The 16,479-nt window shown below is 43.7% G+C and overlaps 1 protein-coding gene across 2 annotated transcripts in view; it reads right to left on the bottom strand.

Moving 5' to 3' along the window:
• Nucleotides 1-16,479, bottom strand: part of LOC123995195 (tyrosine-protein phosphatase non-receptor type 14-like) — a 110,124-nt gene that overhangs the window by 65,591 nt on the left and 28,054 nt on the right. For both annotated transcript variants that reach the window (XM_046298617.1, XM_046298618.1), the window contains exon 3: nucleotides 7,138-7,313. In XM_046298617.1, coding sequence (XP_046154573.1) covers nucleotides 7,138-7,313 — 176 coding nt within the window. The remainder of the gene's footprint in view (nucleotides 1-7,137; nucleotides 7,314-16,479) is intronic.

Raw genomic sequence — 16,479 nt, 5'->3', positions numbered from 1 at the left:
CTGGCACATGTTGACTCCAATGCTTCCCGAAGTTGTGTCGATTTTGCTGGATGTCCTTTGGGTGGTGGGCCATTTTTTTATACAACGGGACACAACTTTGGGAAGCATTGGAGTTAACATGTGCCAGCATCCCTGTGGAATGCTTTCGACACCCTGTAGATCCCATCCTGGATGAATGTTGAGCATGAAAAACCCAGCGGTTGAAGTTCTTGAAACAAACCGGTGCGCCTGGCACCTACTACCATACCCTGTTCAAAGGCACTTAAATCTTGTGGGGCTCCCGAGCGGAGCTGCAGTCTAAGGCACTTCATCTCAGTGCTAGAGGCGTCACTACAGACCCTGGTTCGGTTCCAGGCTGTATCACAACCGGCTGTGATTTGGAGTACCATAATTGGCCCACCGTCGTTATAGAGTTTGGCTGGAGTAGGCCGTCATTGTAAATAAGAATTTGTTCTTAACTGACTTGCCTAGTTAAATATATATTATTTTAAATTGTGTCTTGTTCATTCACTCTCTGAATGGTACATATACACAATCATTGTCTCAATTCTCTCAAGGCTTAAAAATCCTTATTTAATCTGTCTGCTCCCCAATCTACACTGATTGAAGTGGATTTAAAAAGTGACATCAATAAGGATCATAGCTTTTACCTGAATTCACCTGGTCAGTCTATGACAGCGATTTCCAACCCTAGTCCTCCAGTACCCCCAACAAGTACACATTTTCATTGTAACTGTCACGGCAGACTCGGTGTGTAGATATGAATCAGAAAGTGCAGAGAGCAGAGAGGTCCATCAAAGCCCTGTCGTTCCACCCCGCTCCTGCGGCCAAGGTCCCGGAACTCCAGGGCAAAGTCCTGCGCGCTCCTCATCTCCTGTCGCAGGTGGAACAGCCGTTCAAACTCGGGGTAGTGATCCCTCGCCAAGTCTGGGCCATTCCACACTGCATTTGCCCACTTCAGGGCTCACCCCGTCAGACAGGAGATGAGGATGCTCACGCTCTCCTCCCCTGAGGGAGTCGGACGAACGGTAGCTAGGTATATTTCCAGTTGGAGGAGAAACCCCTGACACCCAGCCACCGTCCCATCATACTCCCTGGGGAGAGCCAGACGCAGGGCCCCGGAGCCGTATGCTGAAGCAGGGGTAGGTGGTGCTGGTGGAGGGGGCCCTCTCCCATTGGTCCATCCTCTCCATCATCTGATCCATGGCGGACCCAATCCGGTGAAGAACGGTGGTGTGATGGAGGACTCTCTCCTCCATTGATGGGTGTTTTTGTAATCTATTTTGTAATTCTATTTTGGATGCAATCTGAATGGAATTGATGGAGAGAGAGAATGAGAGAGTGCTCACGTAGGCACTAATTTAAACTGGGCGGTTGGATTTAAAGCAAGACATTAGAGTGATAGGCTGTTTTAAAACTCTGCAGCTTCAATTTAAAAATACTCTGTGGATTTATCTCTCTCAACAATAGAGGAGCAGTGCAGTAGTGGGTCTGTTCAGTGCTATAGGTTGATTCTCCTTTTGGGGATGCACGTCTGCGGGGCAATTTGCGGTGGCGGTGTGATTAGACTCGCTCAGGATGGGGGAGTCATCACCAAGAGTGAGCTTCTCCTGCTGCGCTCTCTCTTTGATCCCATAAAAGTCCTGCTGAAACTGTTTGAGTTTGCCATACACCATCCCTGTGCAAGCCTTGTACACGTTGGCAGAGGTTGTTTCAGTTTCATGGTCCTCAATGTCTAGTATTCTGAGTTTCCACCATGGAAATCTGTAGCATCTGTTGGATTATAGCTTAAAATATACTTATTCATGTTCAGAATTTATTGAGTACTTTACATGTATAAGAAATGTATATGTTGGAGTCAATGAAGGGTGAATAGGAACTTGCTGTATGGAAAGTTACTGAGTGAGACAAGGGGAAGTGTAGAAAGTTAATATTCTGTTCAAATGGAATATTTGGAAGGAGGCAAAGAGCAACAGTCTAGGTTCAGTTCCTGATAAGGCAGGTCAGTTGCTGAGGATCTAGGACCATGTGGGATGTGGAACTCAACTCGAGATAAGGTCAACAGTTAAAGAGAGAAGACACTGCTCGGAGGGGGGCCACACACACACACACACACACATTTCTAAACCCATGAGGGTCCTATACATAGGCAGGGCCATGACAATACCAGTAAGATCAACCTAACAACAGAGAAGGAGTGTCTATCTTAGACATGCAAGGAGATGACTGCCTAGTTGGAAGGTATACAGATGTACTTGTGTGACTGAGCTTTTCAGAACCTAACACCTCTCTCTTGACAGAGGTGTAGTGTGCTCTTTTAGCACTGTGCCATGCCAGGGGAAGGGGTGGAAAATTAAGCTGCATATTTTCCCCTCTTTCTAACAATCAACAAATAGTGTCTCTGAATTGTCCTTGGGGAGCTTCTTTTTACACTTATTCCATGCAGTGTTCTTTTTTATATCTAAGGGGTACTGTACTGTGATGACCTCTGCAAGGGAGGAAGGTATGGAGCAGAGGGCATCAGAGGCCTCTGCATTTGGGTGGGGGAGGCTGTGATGCTCTGCTGCCTTCGTTGGGTTCAAGGGTTTCACACCTCTCACTTCACACCTCAGAGCAAATTTTAGTTGCAGCCGGGACGTCTGTGCTGTCCTAGCAAGCTTAGCATCAAGTCATTATATATAACAAAATATCTAGAGATTATTGTCTTTTCATTTTTGGCTTCAGAAGTAGCTTCAGACTGAATATTACTCACTCAGTTTTGGGTTAGTTGGTATTTCCAGGTTTCTGCTATGTTTCTTCCGCAGGTTTTGGTTTGCTATACAGTTTGGAATTTTGATGTGGAGTGAAGGTTTTGATGTAGCGGGTAGTATCCTGTATAAGTCCTTGTGACTTATATACACTACCGTTCAAAAGTTTGGCGTCACTTAGAAATGTCCTTGTTTTTGAAAGAAAAGCAATTTTGTGGTCCATTAATAAAACATAAAATTGATCAGAAATACACTGTAGACATTGTTAATGTTGTAAATGACTATTGTAGCTGGAAACGGCAGATTTTTTATGGAATATCTACATAGGTGTACAGAGGCCCATTATCAGCAACCATCACTCCTGTGTTCCAATTGCATTTTGTGTTAGCTAATCCAATTTTATAATTTTAAAAGTCAACTGATCATTAGAAAACCCTTTTGCAAATATGTTAGCACAGCTGATAACTGTTGTTCTGATTAAAAAATCAATACAACTGGCCTTCTTTAGACTAGTTGAGTATCTGAAGCATCAGCATTTGTGGGTTCGATTACAGGCTCAAAATGACGAGAAACAAAGACCTTTGTTCCGAAACTCATCCGTCTATTCTTGTTCTGAGAAATGAAGGCTATTCCATGCGAGAAATTGCCAAGAAACTGAAGATCTTGTACAATGCTGTGTACTACTCCCTTCAAAGAACAGCACAAACCAGAATAGAAAGAGGAGTGGGAGGCTCCGGTGCACATCTGAGCAAGAGGACAAGTACATTAGAGTGTCTAGTTTGAGAAACAAGTCCTCAAATGGCAGCCTCATTAAATAGTACCCGCAAAACACCAGTCTCAACGTCAACAGTGAAGAGGCGACTCTGGGATGCTGGCCAGTTCCCCACAGCATGATGCTGCCACCACCATGCTTCATTCACTGTGGGGATGTTTTTCATACAGGTCAGAATTGAACAAATGATGGATCGCGCTAAATACAGGGAAATCCTTGAGGGAAACCTGATTCAGTCTTCCAGAGATTTGAGACTGGGACAGAGGTTCACCTTCCAGCAGGACAATGACCCTAAGCATACTGTTAAATCAACACTCGAGTGGTTTAAGGGGAAACATTTAAATCTTTTGGAATGGCCTAGTCAAAGCCCAGACCTCAATCCAATTGAGAATCAGTGGTATGACTCAAAGATTGCTGTACACCAGTGGAACCCATCCAACTTGAAGGAGCCGGAGCAGTTTTGTCTTGAAGAATGGGCTAAAATCACAGTGGCTAGATGTGCCAAGCTTATAGAGACATACCCCAAGAGACTTGCAGCTGTAATTGCTGCAAAAGGTGTCTCTACAAAGTATTGACTTTGGGGGGTGAATAGTTATACACACTGAAGTTGTCCGTTTTTTTTGTCTTATTTCTTGTTTGTTTTACAATAAAGAATATTTTGCATCTTTAAAGTGGTAGGCATGTTGTGTAAATCAAACCCCCAAAAAATATATTTTAATTCCAGGTTTTAAAGCAACAAAATAGGAAAAATGCCACGGGGAGTGAATACTTTCGCAGGCCACTGTACAGTTTTGTAATGATGTGCAAATAGTTCAAGTACAAAAGGGAAAATAAATAAACATAAATATAGGTTGTATTTACAGTGGTGTTTGTTCTTCACTGGTTGCCCTTTTTCTTGTGGCAACAGGTCACAAATCTTGCTGCTGTGAATGCACACTGTGGTATTTCACCCAATAGATATGGGAGTTCAGCGAAATTGGATTTGTTTTAAAATTCTTTGTGTGTTTGTGTAATCTGAGGGAAATATGTCTCTAATATGGTCATACATTTGGTAGGAGGTTAGGAAGTGCAGCTCAGTTTCCACCTCATTTTGTGGGCAGTGTGCACATAGCCTGTCGTCTCTTGAGAACCAGGTCTGCCTTCAGCTGCCTTTCTCAATAGCAAGGCTATGCTCACTGAGTCTGTACATAGTAAAAATATTTCTTTAATTTTGGCTCAGTCACAGTGGTCAGGTATTCTGCCACTGGTACTCTCTGTATAGGGCCAAATAGTATTCTAGTTTGCTCTGGGTTTTCTGTAAATTATTTCCAATGTGTCAAGTTATTCTCTTTTTGTTTTCTCATTATTTGGTTGGGTCTAATTGTGCTGCTGTCCTGGGGCTGTAGGTTTATTTGGTGTTTTATGTTGTACACTGAGGATATTTTTGCAGAATTTTGCATGCAGTCTCAATTTGGTGTTTGTCCCATTTTGTGAATTCTTGGTTGGTGAGCGGACCCTAGACATCATAAGCATAAAGGGAAATGGGTTCTATAACTTATTCAAGTATTTTTTTGCCAGATCCTAATTGGTATGTCAAATTTGATGTTCCTTTTGATGGCATAGAAGTCCCTTCTTGCCTTGTCTCTCAGGTCGTTCACACACACAAACACTCCTTCTCCGTCTCTTTCTCTCTCTTTCCATTCAATTCAATTATATTTATTGGCATGGGAAACATGTTTACATTGCCAAAGCAAGTGAAATAGATAATCAACAAACCCCACCTCTCTCTCTCACACACACAAACCCATCAATCTCACTCAAGCGCTGGTGTCCACTTCCACCACTGTCTGACACGGTTTTTCTTAGCTGAAGTTGCTTTGGACAAGATTCACACACTCAATCCCCCCTCCCTACCTTCCCTACACACACCTCTTGATGTTTTGATGGTAAGTTGAAAATGGCCTGTGGTGATATAGACCCATCTGTATCTGACCCCGAGAAATTCTACACAGAGGTCAAGCCCACTACGGCAACATCAGAGGGACACATTTCACAGACATCACAAGTCTGTCTGCCCCCTGCCAGTTAACCTCCAGGCCTGGCTTTAGTGAGCTCAACAGAACATCTTTAAAAAGCCATGCAGCTTTTTACATATACAGGAATTTGGTCTAGTTTCCAGTCCAACTCTTCAAAGAGCCAGGCAGCTACTGTACTGTACCTAAATCTAGACAAGCTCAATCTGCTCATCCAGAGCCACACACATCGAATGTCATTTCATAATGCCCCCAGGCGGATTCTAAGGCCTTTAGTGAAATGGTTGATCTTCTGCTATGCCTCTGTAGCATAAGATTCAATGAAACCACTCACAGAGAAAACATTTCTCTCTCAAATAGGGAGCAAACCACTTGCTACTGCAGCAGACAATACGCTAGACAAATTAGATTGCGGTTTCATGTCTCGTAGTAAACAGAGGGAGGAATGTGTGGTGTGTGTGTCAGTATGTGTTCCTATAACTAGGATCTGAGGCCTGTTTTAATAAGCATTCTCTCTCTGTCTGTCTAGACATTGTTATGATACCCAGTGCCTGCCCTGCCACTCCAAACTAACAGTCAGTCCTCTGAAGCAGGCTCAACAACAAGCCGGGGTTATAGAGGAAACACAATAACACTACTTAACCCGTGTCTAGGGTGTGATACAACACCATCTAATAGAGGGTGTGGTATGGTACTGTCCTGTGGCCTGTCATGAGGCATGTGAGGCCTTGGAACAGGGACATATAATCCGTATGGTATTGGGCCATGATAGAGGATAGAGGTAGAGTGTAAGGTATTAAGGTATAGGGTGTAGTGTATGTTACCTGGTGACCTACTCCAGGTGGGACACATTGAGCAAAAAGGTACAGGCCAGGGACAGTGGATGGGTATGGTATGGAGCCATGGTAGAGTGTTTGGTTGAGGGTGTAGGGTTTAGTGTGTAGGGTTCAGGCTGTAGTGTCATCTGGTGACTCTGCGACCAAAACAGCCACATTTGCGACCGTTTGACTTGGCAGTGCGACACACATTTTTAACTGGTCTCAAGGACGCCAGTGAAAGAATGACCTGGTCACGTTCGTTTTTGGTTCACAATTTTATTCAAACAGTAATGCGCAATTGACCAAAAATAAACGGCATGGGAATGCCATGGGATGGCATGGGAATGCCCCTGTCTGTGTGTGTCAAGGCTTGATATCCGGGCCAGTCAATCATCCCTGTCAGTGGCCCATTTGTACCAGCTAAAAAAATATTGTAATAATGCTATTTTTTAAATCTAGGCTATATCATTGATTTAAAAAAACTGATTGATTCCAAAGCTGTTCGTTATGTCGATTATTTATCACACGCGCACAGCACACATACAGTATAGCCGAGATAATCTGTGAGGCAGAGAGAGCGCACAGATCTCGAACAGCTGGTTGATGCATGGAGCAAAGAACGACAGCGGTAGGAAAGACGTTCCAAGTTATGATATCTACCAGTAGATGCTAAGGCAAGAATGGGTTTCGGTTGCAGCGTTACCTGGTCACCTGCTCAGGCAGGAAACGTTGGGGTGAAGGGTTTAGTGTGTAGGATGTAGGGTTTAGGCTGTAGTACATAGTGTTACCTGGTGACCTCCTGCTCAAGGCGTGAAACATTGGGGACGTAGAACATGACCCCGAAGAAGAGCAGTGGCTCGTTGCCAAACTTATCCAGCTGTTTCTTCAGAGGCTTCTCCAGCTCAACCCAGCGCTGGGACTGGGGCTGGGCCTTCCCCTGGAACCACAGGCCAAAATAATGGGTCTGGGGGGGAGAGACAGAGGAAGAAAGTAATGATTACACATTACAGACATACATATTATTATTGCATCTGAAAGAGGGTTACCACAGAGACAGCAGCAGCATGTCGAGAAAGGTATGGTGGTCCTGCTTGATTTTTCCACATTTTGTTACGTTACAGCCTTATTCTAAAATTTATTCAATAGTTTTTTCCTCATCAATCTACACACAATACCCCATAATGATAAAACAAAATCAGGTTATTACAAATTTGAGCAAATGTATATAAAAAAAACTACTTAAATATCACCTTTACGTAAGTATTCAGACCCTTTACTGAGTACTTTGTTGAAGCACCTTGAGTGCAGCGATTACAGCCTTGAGTCTTCTTGGGTATGACGCTACAATCAATCAAATGTTTTTCTAAAGCCCTTTTTACATCCAGCGATGTCACAAAGTGCTTTACAGAAACTCAGTCTAAAACCCCAAACAGCAAGCAATGCAAATGTAGAAGCACGGTGGCTAGGAACAATTTCCTAGAAAGACAGGACCCTAGGAAGAAACCTAGAGAGGAACCAGGCTCTGAGGGGTGGCCAGTCCTCTTCTGGCTGTGCCGGGATGAGATTATAACAGTACATGGCCAAGATGTTCAAACGTTCATAGATGACCAGCAGGGTCAAATAATAATAATAATCACAGTGGTTGTAGAGTGTGCAACAGGTCAGCACCTCAGGAGTAAATGTAAGTTGGCTTTTCAAAGCCGAGATTTCAGAGTTAGAGACAGCAGGTGCGGTAGAGTGAGGGAATCGAAAACAGCAGGTCTGGGACAAGGTAGCACGTCCGGTAAACAGGTCAGGGATCCATAGCCGCAGGCAGAACAGTTGAAACTGGAGCAGCAGCACGACAGGGTGGACTGGGGACAGCAAGGAGTCATAGACAGAGGCATAGTCCCAGGGCTCAGGTCCTCCGGAAGGGGAGGGAGAGAGTGTATGCACACATGACTGTAAGTCGCTTTGGATAAAAGCGTCTGCTAAATGGCATATATTATTATTATTATTAAGTAGAGGGAGCATACTTAAATTCACACAGGGTACCAGATAAGACAGGAGAAATACTCCAGATATAATAGACTGTACCTACCCCCCGACACAAACTATTGCAGCATAAATACTGAAGGCTGAGACAGGAGGGGTCGGGAGACACTGTGGCCCCGTCCGACGATACCCCAGGAAAGGGCCAACCAGGCAGGATACAAGCTTGGCACAGCTGTATTTGGGGAGTTTCAGCCATTCTTCTCTGCAGATCCTCTCAAGCTCTGTCATGTTGGATAGGGAGCATCTCTGCACAGCTATTTTCAGGTCTCTCCAGAGATGTTAGACCAGGTTCAAGTCCGGGCTCTGGCGGTGCCACTCAAGGACATTCAGAGACTTGTCCTCAAGCAACTCCTACATTGTCTTGGCTGTGTGCTTAGGGTCGTTGTCCTGTTGGAAGGTGAACTTTCGCCCAAGCCTGAGGTCCTGAGTGCTCTGGAGTAGATTTTGATCAAGGATCTCTCTGTACTTTGCCCAGTTATTATTTCCTTTGATCATAACGAGACTCCCTGTAACTGAAAGACATTCCCACAGAATGATGCTGTCACCACTAGAGGTCGACCGATTATGGTTTTTCAATGCCGATACAGATTATTGGAGGACCAAAAAAGCAGATACCGATTAATCGGCCGATTTTTGTATTTTATTTGTAATAATGACAATTACAACAATACTGAATGAACACTAATTTAACTTAGTATAATACATCAATAAAATCAATTTAGCCTCAAGTAAATAATGAAACATGTTCAATTTGGTTTAAATATAGCAAAAACAAAGTGTTGGAGAAGAAAGTAAAAGTGCAATATGTGCTATGTAAGAAAGCTAACGTTTCAGTTCCTTGCTCAGAACATATGGTGGTTTCTTTTAACATGAGTCTTCAATATTCACAGGTAAGAAGTTTTAGGTTGTAGGAATTATAGGACTATTTCCCTCTATACCATTTGTCTTTCATTAACCTTTGACTATTGGATGTTCTTATAGGCAGTTTAGTATTGCCAGTGTAACAGCATAGCTTCCGTCCCTCTAGTTAGCGCGCGCTAACTAGCTAGTCATTTCACTTCAGTTACACCAGCGTCATCTCGGGAGTTGATAGGCTTGAAGTCATAAACAGCGCAATGCTTGACGCACTACGAAGAGCTGTTGGCAATGGCAAAACGCACTAAAGTGCTGCTTGAATGTTTACGTGCCTGCTTCTGCCTACCACCGCTCAGTCAGATACTTGTATGCTTGTATGCTCAGTCAGATTATATGCAACGCAGGACACGCTAGATGATATCATCAACCATGTGTAGTTAGCTAGTGATTATGATTGATTGTTTTTAATAAGATAAATGTAATGCTAGCTAGCAACTTACCTTGGCTTACTGCATTCACGTAACAGGCAGTCTCCTTGTGGAGTGCAACAAGAGAGAGGGAGATCGTTATTGCGTTGGACTAGTTAACTGTAAGGTTGCAAGATTGGATCCCCCCCCGAGCTGGCAAGGTGAAAATCTGTTGTTCTGCCCCTGAACAAGGCAGTTAACCCACCGTTCCTAGGCCGTCATTGAAAATATGAATGTGTTCTTAACTGACTTGCCTAGTTATATAAAAAAATATATATATATTTGTAAAAAAAAAAAAAATTGGCAAATCGGAGCCCAAAAATACCGATTTTCCGATTGTTATGAAAACTTGAAATCGGCCCTAATTAATTGGCCATTCCGATTAATCGGTCGACCTCTAGTCACCACCATGCATCACCGTAGCAATGGTGCCAGGTTCCCTCCAGACGTGAAGCTTGGCATTCAGGCCAAAGACTTCATCTAGGTTTCATCAAACCAGGCTTGCGTTTGGTCACTCTACAATAAAGGCCTGATTGGTGGAGTTCTGCAGAGATGGTTCTCCTTCTGGAAGGTTCTCCCAAGATTGGATCCCCCCCCGAGCTGGCAAGGTGAAAATCTGTTGTTCTGCCCCTGAACAAGGCAGTTAACCCACCGTTCCTAGGCCGTCATTGAAAATATGAATGTGTTCTTAACTGACTTGCCTAGTTATATAAAAAAATATATATATATTTGTAAAAAAAAAAAAAATTGGCAAATCGGAGCCCAAAAATACCGATTTTCCGATTGTTATGAAAACTTGAAATCGGCCCTAATTAATTGGCCATTCCGATTAATCGGTCGACCTCTAGTCACCACCATGCATCACCGTAGCAATGGTGCCAGGTTCCCTCCAGACGTGAAGCTTGGCATTCAGGCCAAAGACTTCATCTAGGTTTCATCAAACCAGGCTTGCGTTTGGTCACTCTACAATAAAGGCCTGATTGGTGGAGTTCTGCAGAGATGGTTCTCCTTCTGGAAGGTTCTCCCATCTCCACAGAGGCAGTCCGGAGCTCAGTCAGAGTGACCATCGGGTTCTTGGTCACCTCCCTGACCAAGATTCTTCTCCCCAATTTCTCATTATGGCTGGGCATCTAGCTCTAGGAAGAGTCTTGGTGGTTCCAAACTTCTTCCATTTAAGAATGATGGAAGCCACTTTCTTCCAGGGAACCTTAAATGATGCAGACATTTTTTGGTACCCTTCCCCAAATCTGTGCCTCGACCCAATCCTGTCTCGGAGCTCTTCTTTCGACCTCATGGCTTAGTTTTTGCTCTGACATGCACTGTCAACTGTTGGACCCTATATAGACAGGTGTGTGTCTTTCCAAATCATGTCAAAATCAATTGATTTGACCACAGGTGGACTCCAATCAAATTGTAGAAACATCTCTTGGATGATCAATGGGAACAGGATGCACCTGAGCTCAATTTAGAGTCTCATAGCAAAGGGTCTGAATACTTATGTAAATAAGGTATTTCAAATCAAATACAAATACTCTCAGTGCTCATTTTATTAGCTGTTCAGGGGTCTTGGGGGTAGAAGCTATTCAGGAGCCTCTTGGACCTAGACTTGGCGCTCCGTTACCGCTTGCTGTGCGGTAGCAGAGAGAACAGTCTATGACTAGGGTGGCTGGAGTCTTTGATAATTTTTAGGGCCTTCCTCTGACAGTGCCTGGTATAGAGGTCCTGGATGGCAGGAAGCTTGGCCCCGGTGATGTACTGGGCCGTACGCACTACCCTGTGTAGTGTCTTGTGGTTGGAGGCTGAGCAGTTGCCATACCAGGCAGTGATGCAACCAGTCAGGATGCTCTCGATGGTGCAGCTGTAAAACCTTTTGAGGATCTGAGGACTCATGCCAAATCTTTTCAGTCTCCTGAGGGGGAATAGGCTTTGTCGTGCCCTCTACACGAGTGTCTTGGTGTGCTTGGACCATGTTAGTTTTTTGGTGATGTGGACACCAAGGAATTTTGGAGCTCTCAACCTGCTCCACTGTAGCCTCGCCGATGAGAATGGGGGCGTGCTCGGTCCTCCTTTTCCTGTAGTCCACAAACATCTCCTTTCTCTTGATCACGTTGAGGGAGAGGTTGTTGTCCTGGCACCACACGGCCAATTCTTTGACCTCCTCCCTATAGGCTGTGTCAACGTTGTTGGTGATCAGGCCTACCACTGTGTCATCGGCAACCTTGATGATGAGTGAACGGGGAGTACAAGAGTACAAGAGGGGACTGAGCACACACCCCTGAGGGGCCCCGGTGTTGAGGATCAGCGTGGCAGATGTGTTGTTACCTACCCTTACCACCTGGGGGCGGCCCATCAGGAAGTCCAGGATCCAGTTGCAGAGGGAAGTGTTTAGTCCCAGGATCCTTAGCTTAGTGATGAGCTTTGAGGGTACTGTGTTGTTGAATGCTGAGCTGTAGTCAATGAATAGCATTCTCACATAAGTGTTCCTTTTTCCTGGTGTGAAATGGCAGTGTGGAGTGCAATAGGGATTGCATCATCTGTGGATCTGTTAGAGTGGTATGCAAATTGGAGTGGGTCTAGGGTTTATGGGATACTGGTGTTGATGTGAGCCATGACCAGCCTTTCAAAGTATTTCATTTCTACAGACGTGAGGGCTACGGGTCTGTTGTCATTTATGCATTTTACCTTAGTGTTCTTGGGCACAGGGACTATGGTGGTCTGCTTTAAACATTTTGGTATTACAAACAGGGAGAGGTGGAAAAATGTCTGTGAAGACACTTGCCAGTTGATCAGAGCATGCTCGGAGTACACGTCCTGGTAATCCTATTTAGCTTATCTGGTAGGCTAGGGTCACTGGGCAGCTCTCGGCTGTGCTTCCCTTTGTAGTTTGTAATAGTTTCCAGGCCCTGCCACACCGACGAGAGTCGGAGCCGGGGTAGTACGATTCGAAGCCAGTATAGTTCGATATCTGTTTTCTATATTTGATTAATTTGCACAAAAAAAACAACTTGTTTTCGCATTGTCAGTTGGGGAATTGTGTGTAGATTGATGAGGAAAACATTATTTTCATCCATTTTAGAATAAGGCTGTAATGTAACAAAATGTGGAAAAAGTGTAGGGGTCTGAATACTTTCCGAATGCACTGCACTGCATCTGTTGTCTTGGGATGTTGTTGTGATTTGTTGTGGACAATGATAAGTAGATTTATCAATATTGTGTAGAAACTATTCTACAATACTACTTAAAAATCAGAATTGTAAATGTTCGTAAAAAATTGCAATTGTGATTTATCAAACAATCCTATCCTCATCATGCGCACATCGGTAGGAGGTAAATGTTAATAAATACCAAATGTCCTCAGCCTCAGTGCTCGTGAACGACCTTGGCTATTTGCATTTCAAAATGCCCCTAATTAACCATGAGTGAACAGGGAGTTAAAACCACCCCTTTAAAGACGGTGGGAAAATACAACACTATGCTATGAAATAGCCTACAACGGCGCAACACAAAAAAACAAGGTGTTAGTGTAAGAAAAAAAATTAGAGGTGCTAGTGTAAGAAACTGAATACAACCACAACCCCCCCCCCCCCCAAAAAAAGAAGAAATAATAAGCCATCCATCCTATAGGCCAACGTTGCTGTTCTGCAGAATGAACAAGTTGTGCATTCCACCTTGCCACCACATTGAGCAGTGGTTTTTGCGCATCACATAACCTATCACCAGCACCTCAAGAGTGGAAGCCTTTTCTGTTCACATATTTGAACTCTTTTTGGTATGGTGCTTTTATGGCTATGTGTGTGCAGTCTATTGCTCCGTTCACATTTCTGAACCAATTGATGGTAAAACAAACATCCCAAAATGATGTGAACTGGAATGGCGTGTGTTCTCTCTTTCTAAAGTAGGAATTAAATCCTCGCAAAGATCCTATATGATTCGTTTTGTGAAACAATATCTGATGAGCCAATCTGTACTTTCTGGGAAAAAAGTCCTACCGATCTTTAAAAAAAACGCACTGTGCAAAAAGCATTGTGTGACAAATCTGCCAACACAGCAAGATCAGCCATCTCTCTTTCCATTTCCATTATCTCAGTCTTTTATAGCATTTCAACAAAGGTTTCACTTTCACACGTGCCTCTAATTCAACAAATTACTCTACTTTATATGGATTATTATCGTAACAAATGCACCGACGTGGACAAAATATATCTAGCCTTTCAAGATGTTTCACGAATTCAAAGTGGATATACGATTAAATAGAACAATAATTTCATCAAAACTCCCAATTTCAACATATTTTTCCCAATGCTTGACAAGTAGCTTCTACCACTTGGCACTGTGCCTCTGCATGCTCATGGCAGTGCATACATTTACGTTCATATTGATACGTTTCACACTTTGTATGGAAATAACCCCACACATGGTTCACGCACAGATGTGTGTATACACATGGTTAATAAATGAGGCCCCAGGGGTGTCTAGTTGGACTTCAGTTGGATTGAGAATAGAATGTTACAAATCCAACAGTACTGCTGTTGAAATAAAATAAAAACCTCTATGTGTGTGTGTGTGTGTGTGTGTGTGTGTGTGTGTGTGTGTGTGTGTGTGTGTGTGTGTGTGTGTGTGTGTGTGTGTGTGTGTGTGTGTGTGTGTGTGTGTGTGTGTGTGTGTGTGTGTGTGTGTGTGTGTGTGTTTGTTCAGCACACCTGTTTCTAAAGGCCAGGACCAGGTGCAAAGTAATTATTTGCTATGTGCGTCAGAGTGTGACCTTAAAGTAATTGTATGTGTGGAGTGTGTATGTGTCACCTGGAATCCTCAACATTGCTGTATCGCTTTAGGTGATACACACACACTCACACACTTCAGACGGAACACACAAGTCCACCCACTTCCACACAGCCTATTGAATTTAAATAAATTACATTCCAGATCCACGCAAAAGTATGTGAATACACCTTCAAATTAGTGGACTTGCCTATTTTAGCCACACCTGTTGCTGACATGAGTATAAAATCGAGCACACAACCATGCAATATCCATAGACAAACCTTGGCAGTAGAATGGACTAACTGAAGAGCTGAGTGACTTTCAACGTGGCACCGTCATAGGATGCCACCTTTCCAACAAGTCAGTTCGTCAAATTTGGCTCAGCCGTTAGGAGCAACAATGGCTCATCCGCAAAGTAGAAGGGTACACAAGCTCACAGAACGGGACCGCTGAGTGTGCGCAGCGCGTAAAAATTGTATTTCCTCGGTTGCAACACTCACTTCAGAGTTCCAAACTGCCTCTGGAAGCAACTTCAGCAAAATAACTGTTCGTCGGGAGCTTCGAGAAATGGGTTTCCATGGCTGGAGCCGGTAAAGCTCCAGCCATTGGACTCTGGAGCAATGGAAACGTGTTCTCTGGAGGGTTCTCTGGAGTGATAAATCACACTTCACCATCTGGCAGTCCGATGGACGCATCTGGGTTTGGCGAATGCCAGGAGAACGCTAACTGCCCCAATGCATGGTGCCAACTGAAAAGTTTAGTGGAGGAGGCATAATGGTCTGGGGCTGTTTTTCATGGTTCAGGCTAGGCACCTTAGCTCCAGTGAAGGGACATTTTAACGCTACAGCATAAAATGACATTCTAGGGAAATCTGTGCTTCCAACTGTGTAGCAACAGTTTGGTAAAGGCCCAACATAAGTGCCCAACCTCACTAATGACTTTGTGGCTGAATGGAAGCAAGTCCCTGCAGCAATGTTCCAACATCTAGTGCAAAGCCTTCCCAGAAGAGTGGAGGCTTTTATAGCAGTAAAGGGGGGACCAACTCCATATTAATATTCATGATTTTGGAATGAGATGTTCAACGAGCAGGTCCACATACTTTTGGTAACGTGGTGTACATACAGTTGAAGTCGGAAGTTTACGTACACCATAGCCAAATACATTTAAACTCAGTTCTTCACAATTCCTGACATTTAATCGTTGTAAAAATTCCCTGTCAGTTAGGATCACCACTTTATTTTAAGAATGTCAAAATAATAGTATAGAGAATGATTTATTTCAGCTTTTATTTCTTTCATCACATTCCCAGTGGGTCAGAAGTTTACATGCACTGAATTAGTATTTGGTAGCATTGCCTTTAAATTGTTTAACTTGGGTCAAACGTTTAACGTAGCCTTCCACAAGCTACCCACAATAAGTTGGGTGAATTTTGGCCCATTTCTCCTGACAGAGCTGGTGTAACTGAGTCAGGTTTGTAGGCCTTCTTGCTCACACACGCTTTTTCAGTTCTTTCCACAAATGTTCCATAGGATTGAGGTCAGAGCTTTGTGATGGCCATGCCAATACCTTGACTTTGTTGTCCTTAAGCCATTTTGCCACAACTTTGGAAGTATGCCTTGTGTCATTGTCCATTTGGAAGACCCATTTGCGACCAAGCTTTAACTTCCTGACTCATGTCTTGAGATGTTGCTTATTTTGTGAAGTGCTCCATACCCTCCTGCAGCAAAGCACCCCCACAACATGATGCTTCCACCCCGTGCCTCAAGGTTGGGATGGTCTTCTTTGGCTTCCAAACATATCAATGGTCATTATGGCCAAACAGTACCCTTTTTGTTTCATCAGACCAGAGGATATTTCTCCAAAAAGTACAATCTTTGTTCCCATGTGCAGTTGCAAACCGTAGTCTGTTTTTTTTTACGGCAGTTTTGGAGCAGTGGCTTCTTCCTCAACAGTGGCTGAGCGGCCTTTCAGGTTATGTTGATATTGGACTTGTTTTACTGTGGATATTGATAT

The sequence above is a fragment of the Oncorhynchus gorbuscha genome, linkage group LG14 (assembly GCF_021184085.1).
Source record: "Oncorhynchus gorbuscha isolate QuinsamMale2020 ecotype Even-year linkage group LG14, OgorEven_v1.0, whole genome shotgun sequence".
Classification (NCBI taxonomy): domain Eukaryota; kingdom Metazoa; phylum Chordata; class Actinopteri; order Salmoniformes; family Salmonidae; genus Oncorhynchus; species Oncorhynchus gorbuscha.
The sequence above is the reverse complement of the archived record's forward strand: the minus strand, read 5'-3'. Positions and strand labels throughout refer to the sequence as shown.